Source organism: Mytilus edulis, chromosome 5, assembly GCF_963676685.1.
Source record: "Mytilus edulis chromosome 5, xbMytEdul2.2, whole genome shotgun sequence".
Lineage (NCBI taxonomy): Eukaryota > Metazoa > Mollusca > Bivalvia > Mytilida > Mytilidae > Mytilus > Mytilus edulis.
In genome coordinates this window covers 10,086,636-10,105,554 of record NC_092348.1, presented here as the reverse complement: position 1 = coordinate 10,105,554, position 18,919 = coordinate 10,086,636, and the positions used below count along the sequence as shown (strand labels likewise).

At 30.9% G+C, this 18,919-nt stretch overlaps 1 protein-coding gene across 12 annotated transcripts in view; it reads right to left on the bottom strand.

The window, feature by feature from the left end:
* Positions 1-18,919, bottom strand: part of LOC139522926 (dynein axonemal heavy chain 5-like) — a 101,352-nt gene that overhangs the window by 17,031 nt on the left and 65,402 nt on the right. For 10 of the 12 annotated variants that reach the window (XM_071316565.1, XM_071316563.1, XM_071316571.1 and 7 more), the window contains 18 exons: positions 17,971-18,514; positions 17,374-17,615; positions 16,790-16,930; positions 16,058-16,304; positions 15,602-15,879; positions 14,868-15,083; positions 14,352-14,582; positions 14,032-14,195; positions 10,709-10,837; positions 9,659-9,728; positions 8,946-9,199; positions 8,298-8,451; positions 7,641-7,805; positions 5,428-5,654; positions 3,076-3,643; positions 2,573-2,788; positions 1,779-1,916; positions 1,150-1,277 (listed from right to left, as the gene is read on the bottom strand). In XM_071316565.1, the coding sequence (XP_071172666.1) occupies positions 1,150-1,277; positions 1,779-1,916; positions 2,573-2,788; positions 3,076-3,643; positions 5,428-5,654; positions 7,641-7,805; positions 8,298-8,451; positions 8,946-9,199; positions 9,659-9,728; positions 10,709-10,837; positions 14,032-14,195; positions 14,352-14,582; positions 14,868-15,083; positions 15,602-15,879; positions 16,058-16,304; positions 16,790-16,930; positions 17,374-17,615; positions 17,971-18,514 (4,112 nt within the window). Of the gene's footprint in view, positions 1-1,149; positions 1,278-1,778; positions 1,917-2,572; positions 2,789-3,075; positions 3,644-5,427; positions 5,655-7,640; positions 7,806-8,297; positions 8,452-8,945; positions 9,200-9,658; positions 9,729-10,708; positions 10,838-11,283; positions 11,407-14,031; positions 14,196-14,351; positions 14,583-14,867; positions 15,084-15,601; positions 15,880-16,057; positions 16,305-16,789; positions 16,931-17,373; positions 17,616-17,970; positions 18,515-18,919 lie in introns of all 12 variants that reach the window. The other 2 variants (XM_071316564.1, XM_071316573.1) reach the window with 1 other exon arrangement.

The following is an 18,919-nucleotide window of genomic DNA, read 5'->3' as shown; positions in this document are numbered from 1 at the left end:
ATATATATCATATGATGAGCTATTTTTCTAGTTTCTTCAAGGAGAATGCTGTACAAATGTGTCATAATAATAAAAAAAAATGGTCAAGCTACAATACAGGTACATTATTTTCTGAGTCACATGTAAAAGTTCCTTCGAGTCAAATCTAAATGAAGGGCTAACATTTGTGGTAATTGTCTGTCATGGAATTAAATGCAGTTATTTTACACTGAGTATTTCAACCTCTGGTTTATTAAATATCCTTTGATTTCTCTAAATAACTAAAAAAAAAATGACAAAGTGCCATACAAAACTATTTGTTTAAAAATTGCTGACACACTTAGTAGTGTTTTTGTTTGTTTGTGTAACCTGTTAAATCTAAATAGAAAAAAATATAAAAAATATTTTAAATTTCAACAACATTTATATTATTCAAATATAAAAAATATCTTTTTTGTTTCAATGCTTCCAACTTACCTTGACCCAGCATTAGATAATCTTATCAGATTCAAAGCAATATATACGAAAATTATTATAGAAATAAACGTTAAATATTTAAAAAAAAAATTAAATATATAAATAAAGAAAAGGATAAGTTATTTTAATCTGTGACTTCCTTTCCCGATTGTTCTATTGGAGAAAGTTGTGTCCTAAAGCTATTCAATTTTTCAGTAACTAAAGATTTACAAATAATGTTACTTTCCAATATAGATATGCTGAAGGTTTTTATTAGATACTTAATTTGCTTAAAAAAAAAAAAAAAAAAGAAACCGGTTTCATTCAAAAGAAAAATCATAATGCATAAATGTTATTTCGCTGATATTTCAATTGAACAACCAATATATGAGCGCATGGTCCAGTTTGTAAGGATACTTCATCCATATCAGAGCTCATAAAGTACTTATATCATTTATGAATAAAATTCTCAGTCAATTTTAGTTTTTGTAATTAAAAAATTAAGTAAAGTTGAGATTTTTTTTTTAAATTTACTAAATGGATTTTTCCCAATACTCATTTTATTTTAAGAGCTTTACTTGGCACAAAGTTCTGACAGATTATCAATGATTTTATTTTACTGACATAAATTTGATGTAGATGTATCACTATGTCAATGACTTTTTCCATTCAACATAAATATATATTAATAAATCCTCTACTTGATTGACCTACCTGCCAATTTGAGCTCTGAATTCTTTACTTTGTTCTGTCCATCTTTCTCTCTCACCACCCAGACCACTGATAAGAGTAGAAGCAGCATTCATCTTTCTCCTACACGTCTCTGCATCATCTATCAACCTCTGTCATTAAAAACAAAATCAAATTAATTTCACGTTTTTAGTGTAAAAACATTAGTCACGATCAAGCACTTAAAAGATAAAATTGTAATCTAATACCCCCTTCAACATGACGGACAAATATTATTTTGCATCTCGGCTCATTACCTTTATGTAATGTTCCATTGCTTTCAATACCAAAGTTGCTCATTTGAGCATATGGTCAGTCTTGTGTGGTAATATAGAATTTTTGATATGTTATTTATGCAGTTTAGTTCTAAATCAGTTTTATCTGACTTTAAAAGAAAAGAAGACAAATCAGCTTACATAAGTTACATCTATCCTTATGTAACTTCTGAAGTATAATGTATAGTCTATGTCAACTCTTAGTTATAATTTATTTTGTAATGCTCATTGTTGAAGGCTGATGTGTTCTGTTGTCTGTTAGACAAAGCTAAGATAATGATCCTTTAAGTTTTAATGTACTGAACATACATTGGTCTATCAGTTGAAAAGGGGCAGTACCTGTTTTTCTGCCATAGCTTGGTCATACAAAGCCCTGACTTTAGCCAATTCAGCCTCTTTCTCATCTAATTGAGCCTGTGCCGTCTGTAAATCTCCCATGGCAATGTTCAGTCTGGCTTCTTGTACAGCTAAGTTAGCCTGTCAATTAAAGTTTAAATTTCTCTTAATATTTTTTCAAGTTAGATTGAATAGATAAGCCCCCTACATAATAACACTGTTGTACAATCTGTTTATAACTAGTGTGGACTCATTATTATTCATTGGATACCAATTTTCATTTTCATGGATTTCGTGGGTACAGGTTAACCACGAAATTAAATGTTCAACAAATGACAAATTTTCTATAGGTTTGTATGCAAACCTCGCCAAAACCACGAAATTAAATATCATCGAACATACAAGTTTTCCTTTATCAACGAAATTTGGTACCCACGAAAATAAAATGAATCCACAGTAGTTTAAGAAAACATACTGCCCCCGGGACTGCCCCTAGGTGGGGAATAAAAATTAAAAAGTTAGTAGAAGAACAAATTATCAAATGGATATTTAATGTATATAATTGTTTTCCAACAATCTGTTCATCTACATATTGTCTTCTATTTTTACTTTTTAACATTTCTATGTTTAAATTCAATATCATTTGTAGATAGATATTTTTATTTTTCTCCATAAGTGGAAAAGAAACACAATTATTGTAATTTGAGTAGGGTAGTATAAATAACGATGGAAGCCCTTTGTTTGCTGGCTATAAGTTGATAATAATGTAAATTAACATCTTTATTCTGCATACTGACCTTCAATGGCAAGACTTCTTTGTTGATGGAAAAGAAAGCCACCATAGCTTTGGTCCATGAGCAGAGACCAGCCACATTACCACAGACTTTCTTTGCATTGTCAAAGTTGTAGTCCTCCATGGATAAGTATGGGTCTAAGAGTTCTACTGTCTCGTCATTAATGGAGTCTTTAGGGAAGGCAATCAAAATTGACAGGAAATTTGTACCAGCCAAAATCTAAATATATAAAATCACAATACATAAAATTCACATAAAGACTTATGAATGGTCTCCCCTTCCACGTATGATGTGCCTTTTGCAATTTATATGATTATGTCTATATGTTAAAAAGCAGATAAGTAAAAAAAATATCTAATATCTCTTTTATTTACAATCTTCCTTTAGTAAATATGGTATGGGTGCTTTCATAGAAAGTTAATAAGAGAAATGCAACAAAACTTAATTAACATGTAGTTATAGAACTTATTACAGTAATTTTTTTTAAGTTTTTCCTTTATACACACCTTAAGTGATTCACCCCATGATGGTTTTACACATGGTCTTTCTGGGTCTGCCTCTACAGTATTCAGCCTCTTTTGGAATAACAGTAACACAGCATCCATAATTCTCATAATTAAATGTGGAGGTTTGCCAAGTTTCCTCACAGTGGCAATATCAGCTGGTTTGATGGTATTCAGGGCAGCCTCTGCCTCCTCTAGAGCAGGACGAGCCAGTTCTAATTTGGCATAGGCAATAGCTTTGTCCTTTTCAATGACATCTACAATGGCCTGTGCCTTATCTTTGACCTTTTGAACTTGTTCTTTGACCTTTTCAGCTGCCTGAGCTTTTGTGGTCACTTCCTTTAGTACTTGATCAGCCTTTTCTGATGCAACAGCCAGTTCTTTTTCTTTTTCAGCAAGTTCCTCTGCTAGAACAGACACTTGTTGAGAAGCTTCAATCAGTTTTTCTAACCCAGTGTTCATTCTTTGAGCTAGATCTCCAATTTCTTTTTTCTTATCAGCATAGATAGTTTTGTAACCATTGATGAAAGACAAGTATGATTTGGGTGTCACATGGGTTGAACGTCGGTACCTAGTAAAGTAAAGCATGAATACATATAAACACTATGTCATCATATAAAGTATATCTTATTGTGGATTTATTTATTTTTGTGGAATGAGGAAAACTTTCTGGTATATGTGGATGCTGTGGTTTTGTCAGACTGCATGACAATCCTAAAGAAAAATGGTGCTTCATTTAAATTGTTTGTGGTTTACCTATTCCTTAAAAGTAATTGAAAACTGATACCCCACCAATTATAATAAATCAAAACTGATACCCCACCAATTATAATAAAACTGATACCCCACCAATTTTAATAAATCAAAACTGATACCCCACCAATTATAATAAATCAAAACTATGAAGAAATTATATTTCTCATGCTGATTTTAAAGCCTACCACAGGGTATGCATTTTATTTAATTGGGCGATATCTTTTTGCGCCAAAAAGCAACTCATTTGCGCCACAACTTAATTGCGCCAATACTTCTTTTGCGCCACCTAATTCTCAAAACTATAGGTATCATTTGCGCCAATGAAATAATCATCCTAATAAAATTATCCCGCTTTCTGGCTCGTTACACAATACAAAGTCATCATCTTTGTTTGTAACAACACCAATATTATCCAATATTCTGTGAAATTCTGCTTGACTTTTAGATTGAGCCGGATGTAGTTTTATTCTCTCCATATTCATTGACTGACGCACATATTTTAAATCTTTCTTTTCTAAATTTTCTTCTTCAATTTTGAAGAGCTCTGATTTTTTTTTATTTTTGAAGGTCGCTCTGGCAACATATCGGTCGCTTTTCTTTTGCACGCAGTTCTCAAAATTTGACGTTCTTATTTCTTGACTTTTGTTTCATGACATACATGTATAATCTAATTCTCCATTCAAAATAATTGTACACGATACATCTGTGAATAACCTAGCACAACACGACTTAACTGTTACATCTCCACCTTATTTCTCCAGTTTTCTGTACAAATGCCTGGAATTTTGTGTTCTTCAACAATGATGACCGGTTTTTCCTCTATCAGACTCTATTTTCTTGAATGGTATATCAGACACTCTTGACTCGTGAAAAAAAATTCTATTACTAAACAAGTTATTTTTTGGTGAGTTTTCTTAAATTTGATGAGACTGTGTTCAATTAAATCTTAAGTGGAAATTTTAATGATAGTACATGTATGATATAGGTAAAACATGTACAGGTATGATATAAGTAAAAAATATTCACAGGTAAATGTGGCGCAATTTCATTTCATTTATTGGCGCAATTAATACCATCAAAATAAAAGAGAGTGGCGCAATTAATACCTTTTCAAAACTGCAATTGGCGCAAATTGATTCTGCCCATTTAATTGATGGCATTAAACCGAGACTCCTGGAATTTGTTCATGCAATTTTGGTTAAAAGTTGAGGACTTGAAAGTCAGGGTAATTTCTTCAGCCATTAAAACATACTGGGTTCACATTTATATCCTTTGTGCTCCTGGTTATAATGGTGGTCAGATTGAAGATGACAAGAGAATTCCTCTCCTGGTTATAATGGTGGTCAGATTGAAGATGCCAAGAGAATTCCTCAACATGACAATGCTGTCTTTAACGATATATTCATAAGGAAAAGCTATCTTTGCTACTGTTTTCTTCTTCTTTGTATTCTGTTTTCTTGTTTATGCAGATATGTTTACTTTCATCACAAAAATAGTGTAAAAACTATCATGCTTCAATACTGAGTATATGATAATTGATATGGACCAATACATAGTAGTCATGAACACTAAATAGTTCAGTGAAACCTGTAAAATTACCTTTGGAAATAATCAATACAACTTTCTGCCACTCCATCGTGTATGATACCCATGGTATGGATAACCTGTTTCTTGATCTCTGCTGTACACTCAATATCAAACTTAGATAGGAAATGATCAGCTACAGCTATCAAAGCATCTCTAGGCCACCTTTGGAACCAGTCCATAGTACAACCAGATATCAGTCCAGGGAACTTCAAAGATCGGGCTCGAAATTTCTCTCCAACCTGTGTAAAAAAATAATGGAAAGTAAATAGAAATTCGTAAATTAGGGCTTAAAATTTACAGTCTCAAAACTTTAGCTCTTTACAGCTCATTATTGTAATGTGAACAATCATTACAGAAAACTTGTGAAAGAATAAAGTTTTCATGGTGTCACCACTTGAAAAGCAGTTGAATCAAAATAGTAATAAGTTATTTGTGAAGATTCTCATATTTTGATCATTAGTATCTTCCTTTAAAACAAATCATAAATATCACATAACACCCATGCTTTCTCAATATATATCTACATGTATTCTATGGCATGCTTATTTTGTTTACATGTATATAAACTGATATATACACATGTAAGTACACTGATCATTAATGTGCCTTACATATACATGTATCTATTCTAAACATATATGGTGTGTTCATTTGTTTTGTAATTAAAATCTTGTTTCTACAACTCTCAACCAATGTGTGAAAGCCTTGGTGATCTACCCTAAAAAGTTAGAATGGTGCTCAAATATATTTAAAACAAATCTTAATGTATTTTATCAGTCCACATATGGCTGGTTTTAGTCTGTAATTTATCAATACTTTTATTTGCTTCACTAACATTTTATATTCTTCTGATTATGAAATTGTTAGCAATAAAAAAATAAAGCAACGAACAGACATCTTCGTCCGACAGACCCCAAAATATATATTTACACTTGTCTTGAGTTTTCAGGATAATTAGTAGCTTCAAAATATAATGCATTATACATAACACATATTCTTTTAACTTGTTCTGCGGTATGAACAAAAATAAACATGTTTATTGTGTAATTCAATTTACTTTAGCTAATCATAATGATACAAGAATGATAAAATCCTGCAAAATCAACTATCTACATTATAGTGCTTTATTAAATCTGTATCATAAATGCACTTTAATGACTGCCCTTGACATGCTTGCATTCAATAATAATATAGATTATGACCTAACTACCAGACTTACAGCATCAGTAGCAATCTGCTCAATAAACAGTTACCAATGACAACCAAAACTAAATGGTCTATTATGAAATACTATGCAAATCTGTAGGAGCTTTTTCTTTTTGTGTGGACATGAAGTAAAATCAATAAATTTTCAGTCACACTTGAAATTTTCATAAAATGTTGGAGAAACTCAGCTCTTTGTTACTAAAGTCATATATCATAAAAATCAAGATTTGAAAGATCCTATGAAGTAAAAGTGAAATGTTCTATGTTGAAAATAAACCAAAACAGTCTAACGACAAAAAAAATTGTATATTAATACAACAGCTTTTTTTAAATACTAATCAGAAACTGTAAGAAGAAGTAAAATTTTATATACCGGTAATTATAAGTAAAGTTCTTGTATTTACTTTCAATGACATCAGAATATATTCACTAATCAATTAGGAATCTGTGATTTTAAAACCAAATCAGATACATTTATCACACTGAATTTAAGGACAATATATATTAAACACATCTAAAAAACACATCTATGAAAAAAAAAGTTACTTTAAACTTCTTTTATACTGCAACTGCGGCTATTTGCGGAGTAAAATTGCATTCCACTATATTCATTCATTTCATGATAAACATATACTGAGCATAAAAAGCTTTGTTTGTGACGTTGAAAATCCATATCCACGATTTTCTTTAAAAGAGGTCAATAAAGTATACAGATTGACAGAAATTTTACATCAGCCACTTCAATGTCACAAAATTCATGGCTTTTAATTAAAATATTTCATTTGGAACTGTTGTAAGAGTTGCAGTATAAAGAGAATAACTATTAATTATTTAAAAAAATGAATTATATTTTTACTTTGCTCAAAAAAGGATAGAAATGCTCTAAGTTTTGCATTCTTCCTGTTTCTAAACCTTGTACAAATAAATTGTATTTCTTTAGATAATTTATAGTTATTCCAGAAATAAAACACATCTAGAAAAAAGTGACAGGCAATAAATATGTTTGTGTGTGAACTTACAGGTGAGAAACATAGTACAACATGGAGGTTGTTACGGACTCGTGACATATAGTACTCATACAAGTTCTCATTGGACGGTGGTCGTCGGGGAAACTCTTTCTTCATCACTGGGATCAATTCACCAAGAATTTCATCCATTTCATCTCTAGCAAACAAGTTAGCAACCTACAATTTAAAAATTTACATAAAATATCAATTCTAATTTCAAATGTGTAACATTTCAGAGTGTATAAAAAATATATCTGTTTCTATAAACAAAACTATTTAAAAGAAGACTTCTTTGGTGTCACTGTGTTATGCCATCTCTCTGATATATACTCCAAATGTTTGTCTATTAATTGTTTTAATGACTATTAATTACAATTGAAGGATGAATGCTGGTTTTAATGACTATCAATTACAATTGAAGGATGAATGCTGGTTTTTGTCTATTAATTGTTTTAATGACTATCAATTACAATTGAAGGATGAATGCTGGTTTTTGTACAGTGATAATTAACTTACTCTGTTCTGTAAAAGTAAAATTACGTTTAGCTCATTAAAAGAAGATTTCTGTAAATTTTCAATTAGTTGTGTTATTTTCCGACATCCAAACTTCATAAGATCATTTCAAAGTGACATTAAACAATAACCAATCAATCTATTCCATTAACTTACCACACCAGAGGACAGCACGTTGTTGAGATATTCCAGGAACCCTTCCTCTTTAATTTCCTGATCAGTAAACAGGAAAGTGATACCTTTTCCCTGTTGTCCTGATGTCCTGTACAGGAACTTCAAGTCATCAAGGAAGTTAGAGACGTTGTATGATCTGAAATTACAAAGAAAGATAAGAATAATCCATGTACAATGAAAACTGTAGATTCAGAAATTGTTGCAAGGTTTGAAGGTTGATAACCCGTTCTATAGGCCTATGTATTTTTATGAAATTTTCAAAATGATACAATTCAAAAACAGTGAAAGTACAGAATAAAAGTGATGTGCCATTTTGTAAATATAAAAGGGAAACGTTGGTCAAAGCATTACTGTAAAATGTTTCATTGCATTTAATAGAAAGTGTGGATTTCATGGCAAATAAAGCAAATATATTTGTAAATAACCCACTGACTATAAAACAGAGAATTAGTTATATTTTAAACATAGATTATTCTATTGTTAGACTATAGTGAGCTGGCTACTCTATCATTTGGCTCTGGTGGAGAGTTGTCTCATTGGCAATTTTACCACATCTTCTTATTTCCATTTATGTATATAAAGTCTGTGAAATAATAAGCTTCCTTTTTCTATATATTTAATTATACAAACCTTGAAAGTGTGACCTGGAACGTCTTGTATCCTGCGATGAATGATGCCAACCGTGTTAAGGACTGTTTACCAGATCCACCAACACCGACCAGTAAGGCATTACCACGAGGTGTTCTGATAATACGAGAAATCTTGACCAAATGTATCATTGCATCCTTAAAGAAGACAAGGTCCATACCAGATCCTCTGATGCCTTCATTGTACTGCTGTAGGAAACCATGTAACCGCTCTTCTAGAACTTCAAAGGACTCAATCTGAAGATAGAAAATTATTATGAAAGTTTAATTACCAATCGACAAATAAAAAGTATCTAATGGCAAAAAACACAATTAACAGTGCATGGTGATAATTCATAGCCTGACTGTAAAATTTACTCTAGTACTGTTGTGGTGTTAAAATATTTTATTTTTTTTTCATGAATTTACTGACAAAATGGTTGTTTATATAAAAAAAATCTAAAATCCTACTGTTATTTCTTATACTGTGGATTCATTATTTTTTGTTTGATGGGCACATTTTCATGGAATTCCTGGTTCACTAAAATCAAATCGTCATTGATGTACAAGTTTTATATTAGCTTCTGCAGAAGCATGAACTTAAATATCAATGTAAATATTATTTTCCTTATTTCACAAAATTGGGACCCACGAAAAAATAATAAATGAATCTAAAATATGTTTTTTTAATTTATTGTAAACCAGTTGACTACTTACTGGTTCATAGACCTTTGGCATTTCAAAATCACAATCATCTGGTTCATCACCTGTTGGTTCTGGTGCGTCCCTGTGTTTTAATACATATACAATTACATATTTCATCAAAGATCTTTTCTTTTTTATAAATTATTTTTTGAATGTAAACAAATATCTATATAAGCTCATTTGATGATAATATAAATTAATTAATATTTTAAGTATTATTTCACAGAATACCATATTATCATTAAAATAAAAATAAAAAATTATGATATTATATTATTTTTATGAAGAAAAAAATCAATATGACTTTAAAATCTAAAATTACCATTTCTTAAAAAAATATTTTGTTGAAGTTTGTATGATAGAGATAATAAAAAAAAATTATTCATATTCAAGAATCAAACCGAAGGGAATGAAAAATAAATGATGGCAAATAAAATATAAATGTTAATGTAAGTTTGTGACTGGGAAAAGACAACATAGGAATTGTGATTATCAAACGAATTAAAAGAAACTAGATATTTTGTTTTACAATAGTGTGACAACACAGAGAAATGGTGAAATTATTTTGTAAATTATACATAATATCATATTTTATAAATAATGAATACAAATCACACATCTATCATAAAGATACTTTAAAATAAGCATAAATTGACACTTGGTAGGCTTTTTACTACAACTAAAATTAAACACATCTAGAAAATGATATCAAAATAAAAAATAAATTGGTAAATTATAATTTAACTTATAAATCTATGCTCTTATATTTTCATTTTTTTTTCAAGATAAAAAAAGGACTGCACAGACTGCATGTTTTCTTACTAAAAGCTACCAACGCATAAGAAATGCAATTTTTTAATTGCTCTGTTAAATAAGCATCTAGTCCTTTAAAGATTACCTGAACTACAAGAACTCCAAACAAATTAGACTTGAAGTTCTGAGTTAGCCATACTTTAACATCAGTCAAATATTGAGTAAGGAATAAGACATTTTTTCATGTCTAATTGATTTATTTTTGGAATTATTTATCAATTTTTAAAATAGTACATATCCTTATTGTACCTCATAAAATCTCCTAAATACATAGTTGGTTTACAATACTCATAGTAGTCAGATTCTTCACCGAATTCTTCACTGGTGACTCTCAGTATGGTCTTTTCAAACCACACCATATCATCTTTGGAAGTAAACCTGTTCGTTTCAAAGTCAATTTACAAATAAATCAAAGAAAAAAGATAATGCAGTAAAAAATGTTAAAAATGATCAAGGCTCATAGTGAAAAAAGCTTTTTGTTAAAGAAAGACTTATTTGCAAAAGATTTTTTTTTTTAACAAATCATATATAAATAATTATTTTGTCTGATATCTTTTAAATTATGACCTTCAAATGTCTTCCCCTTTTTCATGAATATGAACCTTGAAATATTAAAAGGCATAATAAATTCTAGCCAGGTCTTTGAATCTGACCTACCTCCTATTATACATAATTTATGCTTCAAGTGAAACCAAATCTTACTATAAGAAAATATTTTTTTTGTTACAAAGACCTGACTAAAAAGGACAAAAAAAAGCATAAGGTGTGCAAACAAAAATAGGAAGGGTACATTCAAGGTCGTCGCTGTAGCAACGTTCACAAACCTCAGGAAATCAACATAATAATGAGTGGGTTCTGTCCAGTGTGCATGTTCCTCGGATAATTCCTCGTTAATTACTCGGGATATTGTTTTTGTAAACCAGTTGTAATCCTCCACAATAGTGAACCTAGCAGAAGACATGCATGGTTAAATATATGATTACACATTGCTAAACACTACAAAACAAATAGCTAATTATCTCCCCTTGTAATGAATAATTTATATAACTTTGTTCGTAAATAAAAAAAATTATATCTTACTTTGCTTTTCAATCTTTATAATTGATTTAATGGAATGAAGTCAACAATTTTGATGGTTTTAGAGCAGCCACATTTGTGGATTTGTCATTAATGACCCATCCCGGAGTCATGACATCCTAAAACAAAATCATTCATTGAACAGTTGTGAATCCACAATGCCAGTCAAAAGTTTTATTGGCCTTGACTCTAATCTGACAATGAATGATAAAGAATTTAACATCATCAAAAATTAGAAGAAAAAAAAATTCAAACTTTTTATTGTCTGGTCAACATTACAAGAGGAAATCATAGATGCCAAAAACTATATAAGCATGGTTATATTAATTGCTAAATCTATAGTCTATCCTTTTCATAAGCTGAAAACAAATTTCACTATTAATTCACATCACAAGTTTTATACATCATCTACACAGTGTCACTGAGAGATTTTTAACTCACAACAGAACAAAATGTATTAGTTTTGAGGAGTATCAATAAATAGATTAAAAAAAAGGAGGTATAGTAAGTTTTTTAGAATGTTTAAAAGTCTATTAGGTCAATGTTTCAAATGGTGTTACTTTCTCAAAAAAATACAAATTTATGAAATTTGATTTTTGTCCCTAAAATCAAACTTTGCAGAAAAATATGCTTGGTTAGAATGAATTCATTTATCAACAGGTTGATTTAAAAACAACTGTTTGCTATTGAAAACGTATTTTTCACTAAGAAAATAAATACTTTGCCAAAACCATCATTAATTCTGTGTCGTTTTGCACTAGAATCCCCTCAATTGCCATGGAGTAAGAACTCATTGAAAGTCACAGAACATTGATTTTTTTCTTGAAAATTGTGAGATATAAAAACAAAATGAAAATCTTGAATTAAAAATAAACCAAGATAATGTTGGAAAATTGTTGGCGTTATATGGACTAAAAATCTTTCCATGTTTCATGTTTCTAGATTAATATTCCCTTCATTAAAATGTCATATTTTTTAGAATGAAAGTGGTCCTTAATATTTTTTACTATTATATAATGAGCAAATAACAACTAGGCTGTTTCTTGCTTTCTCCAAATCTTTTCAGTTTTAATCAAAAGATTGGCGAGGCATACAACAAAACAACACATAAAATGATCATTCATAAAATAAAACTTTCTGCCAAAATTTTACAAAAGAAAATTTGTTCTGCCAGTTTTAAATAATAATATACTTGAAATCAAATGGATATTGAAAAGTTTCTATTAAAATTATCAATGAAGAAAAACCCCATTTAGAATTTCTTGAAGATTAAGAGTATTCTAGCTAATATAAAGCTATTTCCTATAAATGATCACATTATCTTTTAAAATGCACCAAATTCCAATTATACACGAGTATATAAGTCTAACCATAAACCACATGCAAGAAGTTCATTCTGATTAAGTTAAACATGCAGTTCAGTTGTGCAACCAATCACCTTGAGTCAATATATGTAATTGAGTAAACCTAAAGCTTGGGAATAAATGCAGAACACTTTATGAAATTTATATGAAAATTTTTGTACAATAAGTAAAGCCTTATAAAAATGTTATTTTTTATGTTTTTTATTAATATTTAATATAGTTAACACCAAATATAAAAAATAAATAAATATAAGATCACTGTTTTTTTACTAAAAACTGTTAATAATGTGAAAGTCGATACAAAATCCATAAGAAAATAATGGTATGGACTTATATGAAAAATCACAAGCTTTAGATTACTTTTTTCTTCTATAAATCTGCTTGATAGCATCTACTGGATGTTTGGGAAGAAAGGATCGAAGTAATTTTAAAACATATCAGTACTTTTGTTTATGTAACATTATAGATATACCAAAGAAGTGAACAGAAGAGGATTTACTATTCCTTGTAGAAGCAGATTTATAGAATGTTGAATAAAGACACCAAAGAACCCAGAATTTGCTTATACTCTGGAAAACAACTAGTTTGACTTCAAAGGGTTGAACTCCGTCAGAAAATCAAATTTATATTATAAGAGAGTATACACACATGGATATATATTTGTATATTCCTCTTTAGTTGTTACTGGTATTCAAATTTTCACATTTGTTCTGGATTATTATTAAAACACTGTATTTAAGAATGTATGTGCATGTTTGAATTATTTTGTTCAATGTTCAATTAGTAATATTCAATTGCTTGCTATTTTTTCAATTTTTAAATGTTTCTTAACATCTCCATCATTTTATATAAGTTATACCAGGACAAGCTTTTACTGTTATGATCTCGAATCATTTATAAGTGTTGAAGAATTATTCTACCATCCTTCTTACACTCATACACTGTCACAACATACACAAATTAAAAAATTCTAGATTTGTTGACTTGTTGACATATACCCCCACATCTCCTTTTATTCAGTTTTGTATAGTACACTAATCTAAAATGTATGAACTGTAAAAAGAAGGAAAATATTTTCCAACATAACGTTACAGTTATTGTGATTTTGACCACATCTTTTTTGTATGTTACCTGTCTGCTATAACACGACAGCATTCATGTTTCCATAACCACATCATATTCTTTTCATCGTTCACAACATCTGAAGTGGTGTTTATCATTCCTTGCCAAATACGGGACAAATCACGCAAGTTGAAAATGTAATGGAACTTGGCTGGAGTTGGCAACATCTTGATCTAAAATTAAACAAGGCAACAATTTTACTTTAAAAGTTGATGGGTAATGTATCAATCCTTTCAATACTTTCAATTTTTTGTCCTGTTATACTTATAAAATAAGAAAGAATATACTTTAGCAAGAACAAACTAAAATTGTTAAAAAAGAAATAGTACCTTTGTGAGCTGCCAAAGTCTTCTAGTGATAGGTACCAGTTTTGCAGCTAAATCACGGACTATTTCTTTAAATCCTCTCTCCTGACAGAAATGTCCACAGCCAATGACTGTGAAGATCTTATCCATGGAGGTATTAGAAGGCAGGGTACAATTAAAGATCACAAATTGTCTCTTTAGACGCTGGGGAATGTCATTTCGTCCTCCTCCTGGCTGAATCATGGCGGCTAAGAACTGAAATACAATTTGTAAATAGGTAATGCAATTCAAATTTACACTTCTCAGGAAACTTGGAAGAATAAATAAAGACAAAGATTCTTGTTTCCACTTCTTAATACATATACTATTTTAAAACCTATTTTACCTTTATAAACACAATAAATATGCAATTTTGGTTATCATTGATTTTTTCAAGGTATGATAACTTTTTGTTTCATTTGATCTTATTTTTTCATGCAACTAAATCATAAATTTCAATTTCATTAATTAACAAGAAACAGGTAATAATATATCTCATACCTGTACATCAGCAATGTTTGTAAAGTCTCCAGGTTTGTCCAGATTGTAGAAACCATTCATTTCCATCAACTGTCTTACAACCTCGTTACCAACTTGATCTCCCCATTCGTTGATTACTGGCATGTTAATATCGTCAATAAACACTGTCATCTTCTTTCCAGCTGGAGGTCCATAGGTTGTACCCACTCTTTTCTCTACATAACTTTCAATGGTTCTCTAAAAAAGGATTGCAGAAGAATATTTAAAACATTTTATAAAATCGTACATCTATATACATACAGATTTCTTTCATCATAATTCTCTGATGATGCATAGAATCTAGAATAAAACTGGACTTATGAGAGACATGTATGCGGTAGTAGCAGAGGAGAAATTTAGAGATTTCCCCAATTAGAATTCTTGGTAATATTTGACTCACCTGGAACATGTATGGGGTAGTAGCAGAAGAGAAATTGAGAGCTTTCTCTATATGGTATTCTGGGTAATATTTGACTCACCTGGAACATGTATGGGGTAGTAGCAGAAGAGAAATTGTGAGCTTTCTCTATATGGTATTCTGGGTAATATTTGACTCACCTGGAACATGTATGGGGTAGTAGCAGAAGAGAAAATGAGAGCTTTCTCTATATGGTATTCTGGGTAATATTTGACTCACCTGGAACATGTATGGGGTAGTAGCAGAAGAGAAATTGAGAGCTTTCTCTATATGGTATTCTGGGTAATATTTGACTCACCTGGAACATGTATGGGGTAGTAGCAGAAGAGAAATTGAGAGCTTTCTCCATATGGTATTCTGGATTGTATTTGGCCATGTATCCATTAATCATGACAGTCTTGGCTGTTCCCTGTTCACCAATCAGTAACACAGCCTTTCCTTGTTTAGCAATCAGATCCACAAGGTACTCAGTCCTCACATTGTCCACCATGGGAACCAGAATAGAACTGTATTCCGGTGTGGAGTCTGAGGGGTAGATATACTCCTTTACATGTTTGTTCCAGTGACTCCAAGTACCTGCAAGTAAAAATTCACAAAAGGTAAAATCAGTTCAATTTGAACCTGCACATTTAAGACTTGCAGATGCAAACGCACAAATTTTCAGAATGTAGCTGAAATTTTTATTTACAAAGTGCTCTATTTGACCATTTGTTAAAAAATTAAATGAATTTGTCAGAATACATTTGACACCTACCATCACTATCTACCATGAAGTCAAACATGGTATCATCAGAATCAGGGGAAATAACTGGCAAGTCTAACGTGAAATCGTCATGATTACGTAGAAACTCCTCCATCTTATTTCTGTCATCCCATTCAAGGAAGGATCCAATACACCACATACATGTAAACACATACAAACGCTCGGCATGCTTAGCGTTCAATGCTCCTGCATCCCTGTCGTCTTTACTTGGAATCAGTCCTTGTAACAGCTTTGTGGCCTAAAATCATATGAATGAATGGATGAGGTAATGTGAAGTAATTTGTTTATCTCCTTAGTAAAAATGTTCATTAAGAGAGCAGAGGCCCTTGAACTAGAACCTACTGTTTCACAAAAAATATTAAAATTTATCAAAAGAAGCTACTTGAACATTGTGTTCAAGACCCATTGGTGGCCTCGGCCGTTTTCTGCTCTTTGGTGGGGTGGTTGTCTCTTAGACACATTCCCTCTTATTATTCTCAAATTTATTTTATACCAAAATTGAGTTGTTGTCTCTTCGACATATTACCCCTTTTTATTCTCAATTTTATTTTATACCACAATTAGTCTATTATTAAAAAACCTTACTACAATTATACTTAATCTTAGTTTATAGCATGCTTATAGTACATCTTAATTGATTCAATTTTTCAATTTCATTCATTGAAAACTTTAGCAGATGACAACTATTTGCTGCCATTTTGATATTACATTAACTACACCTACCTGTACGATGATGAAAGCCTCTAAAACATCCATTTTGAAAATAAAGGTTGTGGTAGCAAAGTTCAACAGATGATTAAATGATCTGTCAAACAGGTCCATGATGATGCTTTGTTCATTTATTGGTCTTAGGTTCAACCATCCCTGTAAACAAATTTTTGATTTGGTCAGATGACAGAATTCGGTGCATATCATTATATCTTTAAAATTAAATCTTCAAAAAATGGTACATTTCTATATCACAATAAATTGGTTCAGGACAATCAAAATAAATGGACAGTAAAACAGAATTAATTCCTGGATTTCCATTTCTATCATAATCCCAATATAATTCAAAGGCCTTCAATTTTATTTTTTTTTGTTATTGAGAAAAAACATGGTTTATATTCAATTTAGAAATCATCTCAACTTAATCACAAAAATTTTAATAGTAAACTGGCAACCTGTTAAGGGATTGAATGGTAAAACCTAAAGATTATTTTCTAAACCAGTCAGTTTGGCTCTGATATTTGATTCCCATCCCATGATATGGTGTTTTAACTCCCAATTCATTTGAATATCTATTCAGTTTAATGATTGTGATATACCTGAAGGATTGGTCTCCAGTCCAGTCCTGAGTTACTCATGTACACCATACCGTTCCTGGACACAGTAGCTGGGGAAGCATTGTCTATGTTGTGAGGCTCAAAGATAATCTTACAGTTAGGGGCCATAGGAATTCTGTCACCATTAGCCAAGGTCAGAGTCTTGTTGTCATCCAATACAGAGTTCAAGTTCTCAATCCAGATAGCATCAACGGGACCGTCTAATACAAGCCAAATATGTTCTCCTGAAAGAATCATGATCATACTGTATAAAACGAACACACATTGCCTAATATTAGTTAAATATCATCTAATCTTCATGCTTAACAATTTCCTAATTATTTTCTATAACTTCCATTTTCACATATATAAGTCTGAAGTCATTTTGTTTCCACTGATACCTGTAGCATACTTGACATTAAAAGCAGAATTTTTAACTAATTTTACATAGTTTTTGAAGTTCTACTTACTATTCCTTTAAATCCTAACGAAAAACATAGATTGTGATGCAAAGTATCTATTCACCATGAATATTTTAAAATTTCAATATCACTGCAAATGAAATATAAAAACTATCACTTATAAGATCTGTTTACTAACCTTTCTTAGCTTTGTTAGTTCTCCTCCATAATGTAGAGAAGATACCGTCAGTCCAATCATTAGTGGCCACATCTAGACGTCCAAACATCTGAGGTGCTGTGATGGCTTTAGGATTCATTCTCATTTCCCTGTGAGGAGCCCCACAGTCAGTCATGGCCTTCATTAAAGTGTGGATACAGCATGTTTTACCAGCTCCACTAGGCCCAAGGGCCATCATACCGTGTCTTACACGCTGGGTCTCAAACAACTGAATCAATTTGAGAGTCCATGAGGGATGGTTCACTAATTTAGCTTCCTCAATCTGTTTGTTTATGGCAGCTTCTAGTTCTGGGTAACCTCCCTTGTCTAGTGAGATTCCAGGGAATAAATCATTGATCAGAGACAAAAAGAGAGGTTCGTCCTGATCGATAAGTTTGGATAAGTTCATGTCACGTAATACTCTCATTACACAGGTAGATTCTGTTTCTTCTTTGTTGGCTCGTTTAACAGTACCAAGAGTTCTCAATACAGACAAGATGTTTCTCAAACCAAAATCATAATGCACCTGTAAAAGGACACAAAAAAATATGTTTATTATTCATTGTGAAAAAGAAGAATGATTTGAGCATCTTTTGTTCATCTGCATGAAATGCACACATAAGAATTTTATAAATAATATTAAGGAAAAGTAAATTCTAATTTTGTGATTTTCATCACAAAAAATGCAGAAGAATAAAAATCTCAATAATTACAACTCGCATTTAAATCATTGCTAGTTATTTTCATAAATACTGTAAAGAATACCCATAAATAATCTATTGTTTGTTGAAGATTTCAATATGTAAATCTATGCACTCAGAAACATGTGTAACCCTGCCACATTCTCAATGTGCCTGTACAAAGTCAGGCACCTGTAGTTAAGTGGTTGTCATTGGTTCATGTCTATTATATTTTATTTTTTTTTGTAAAT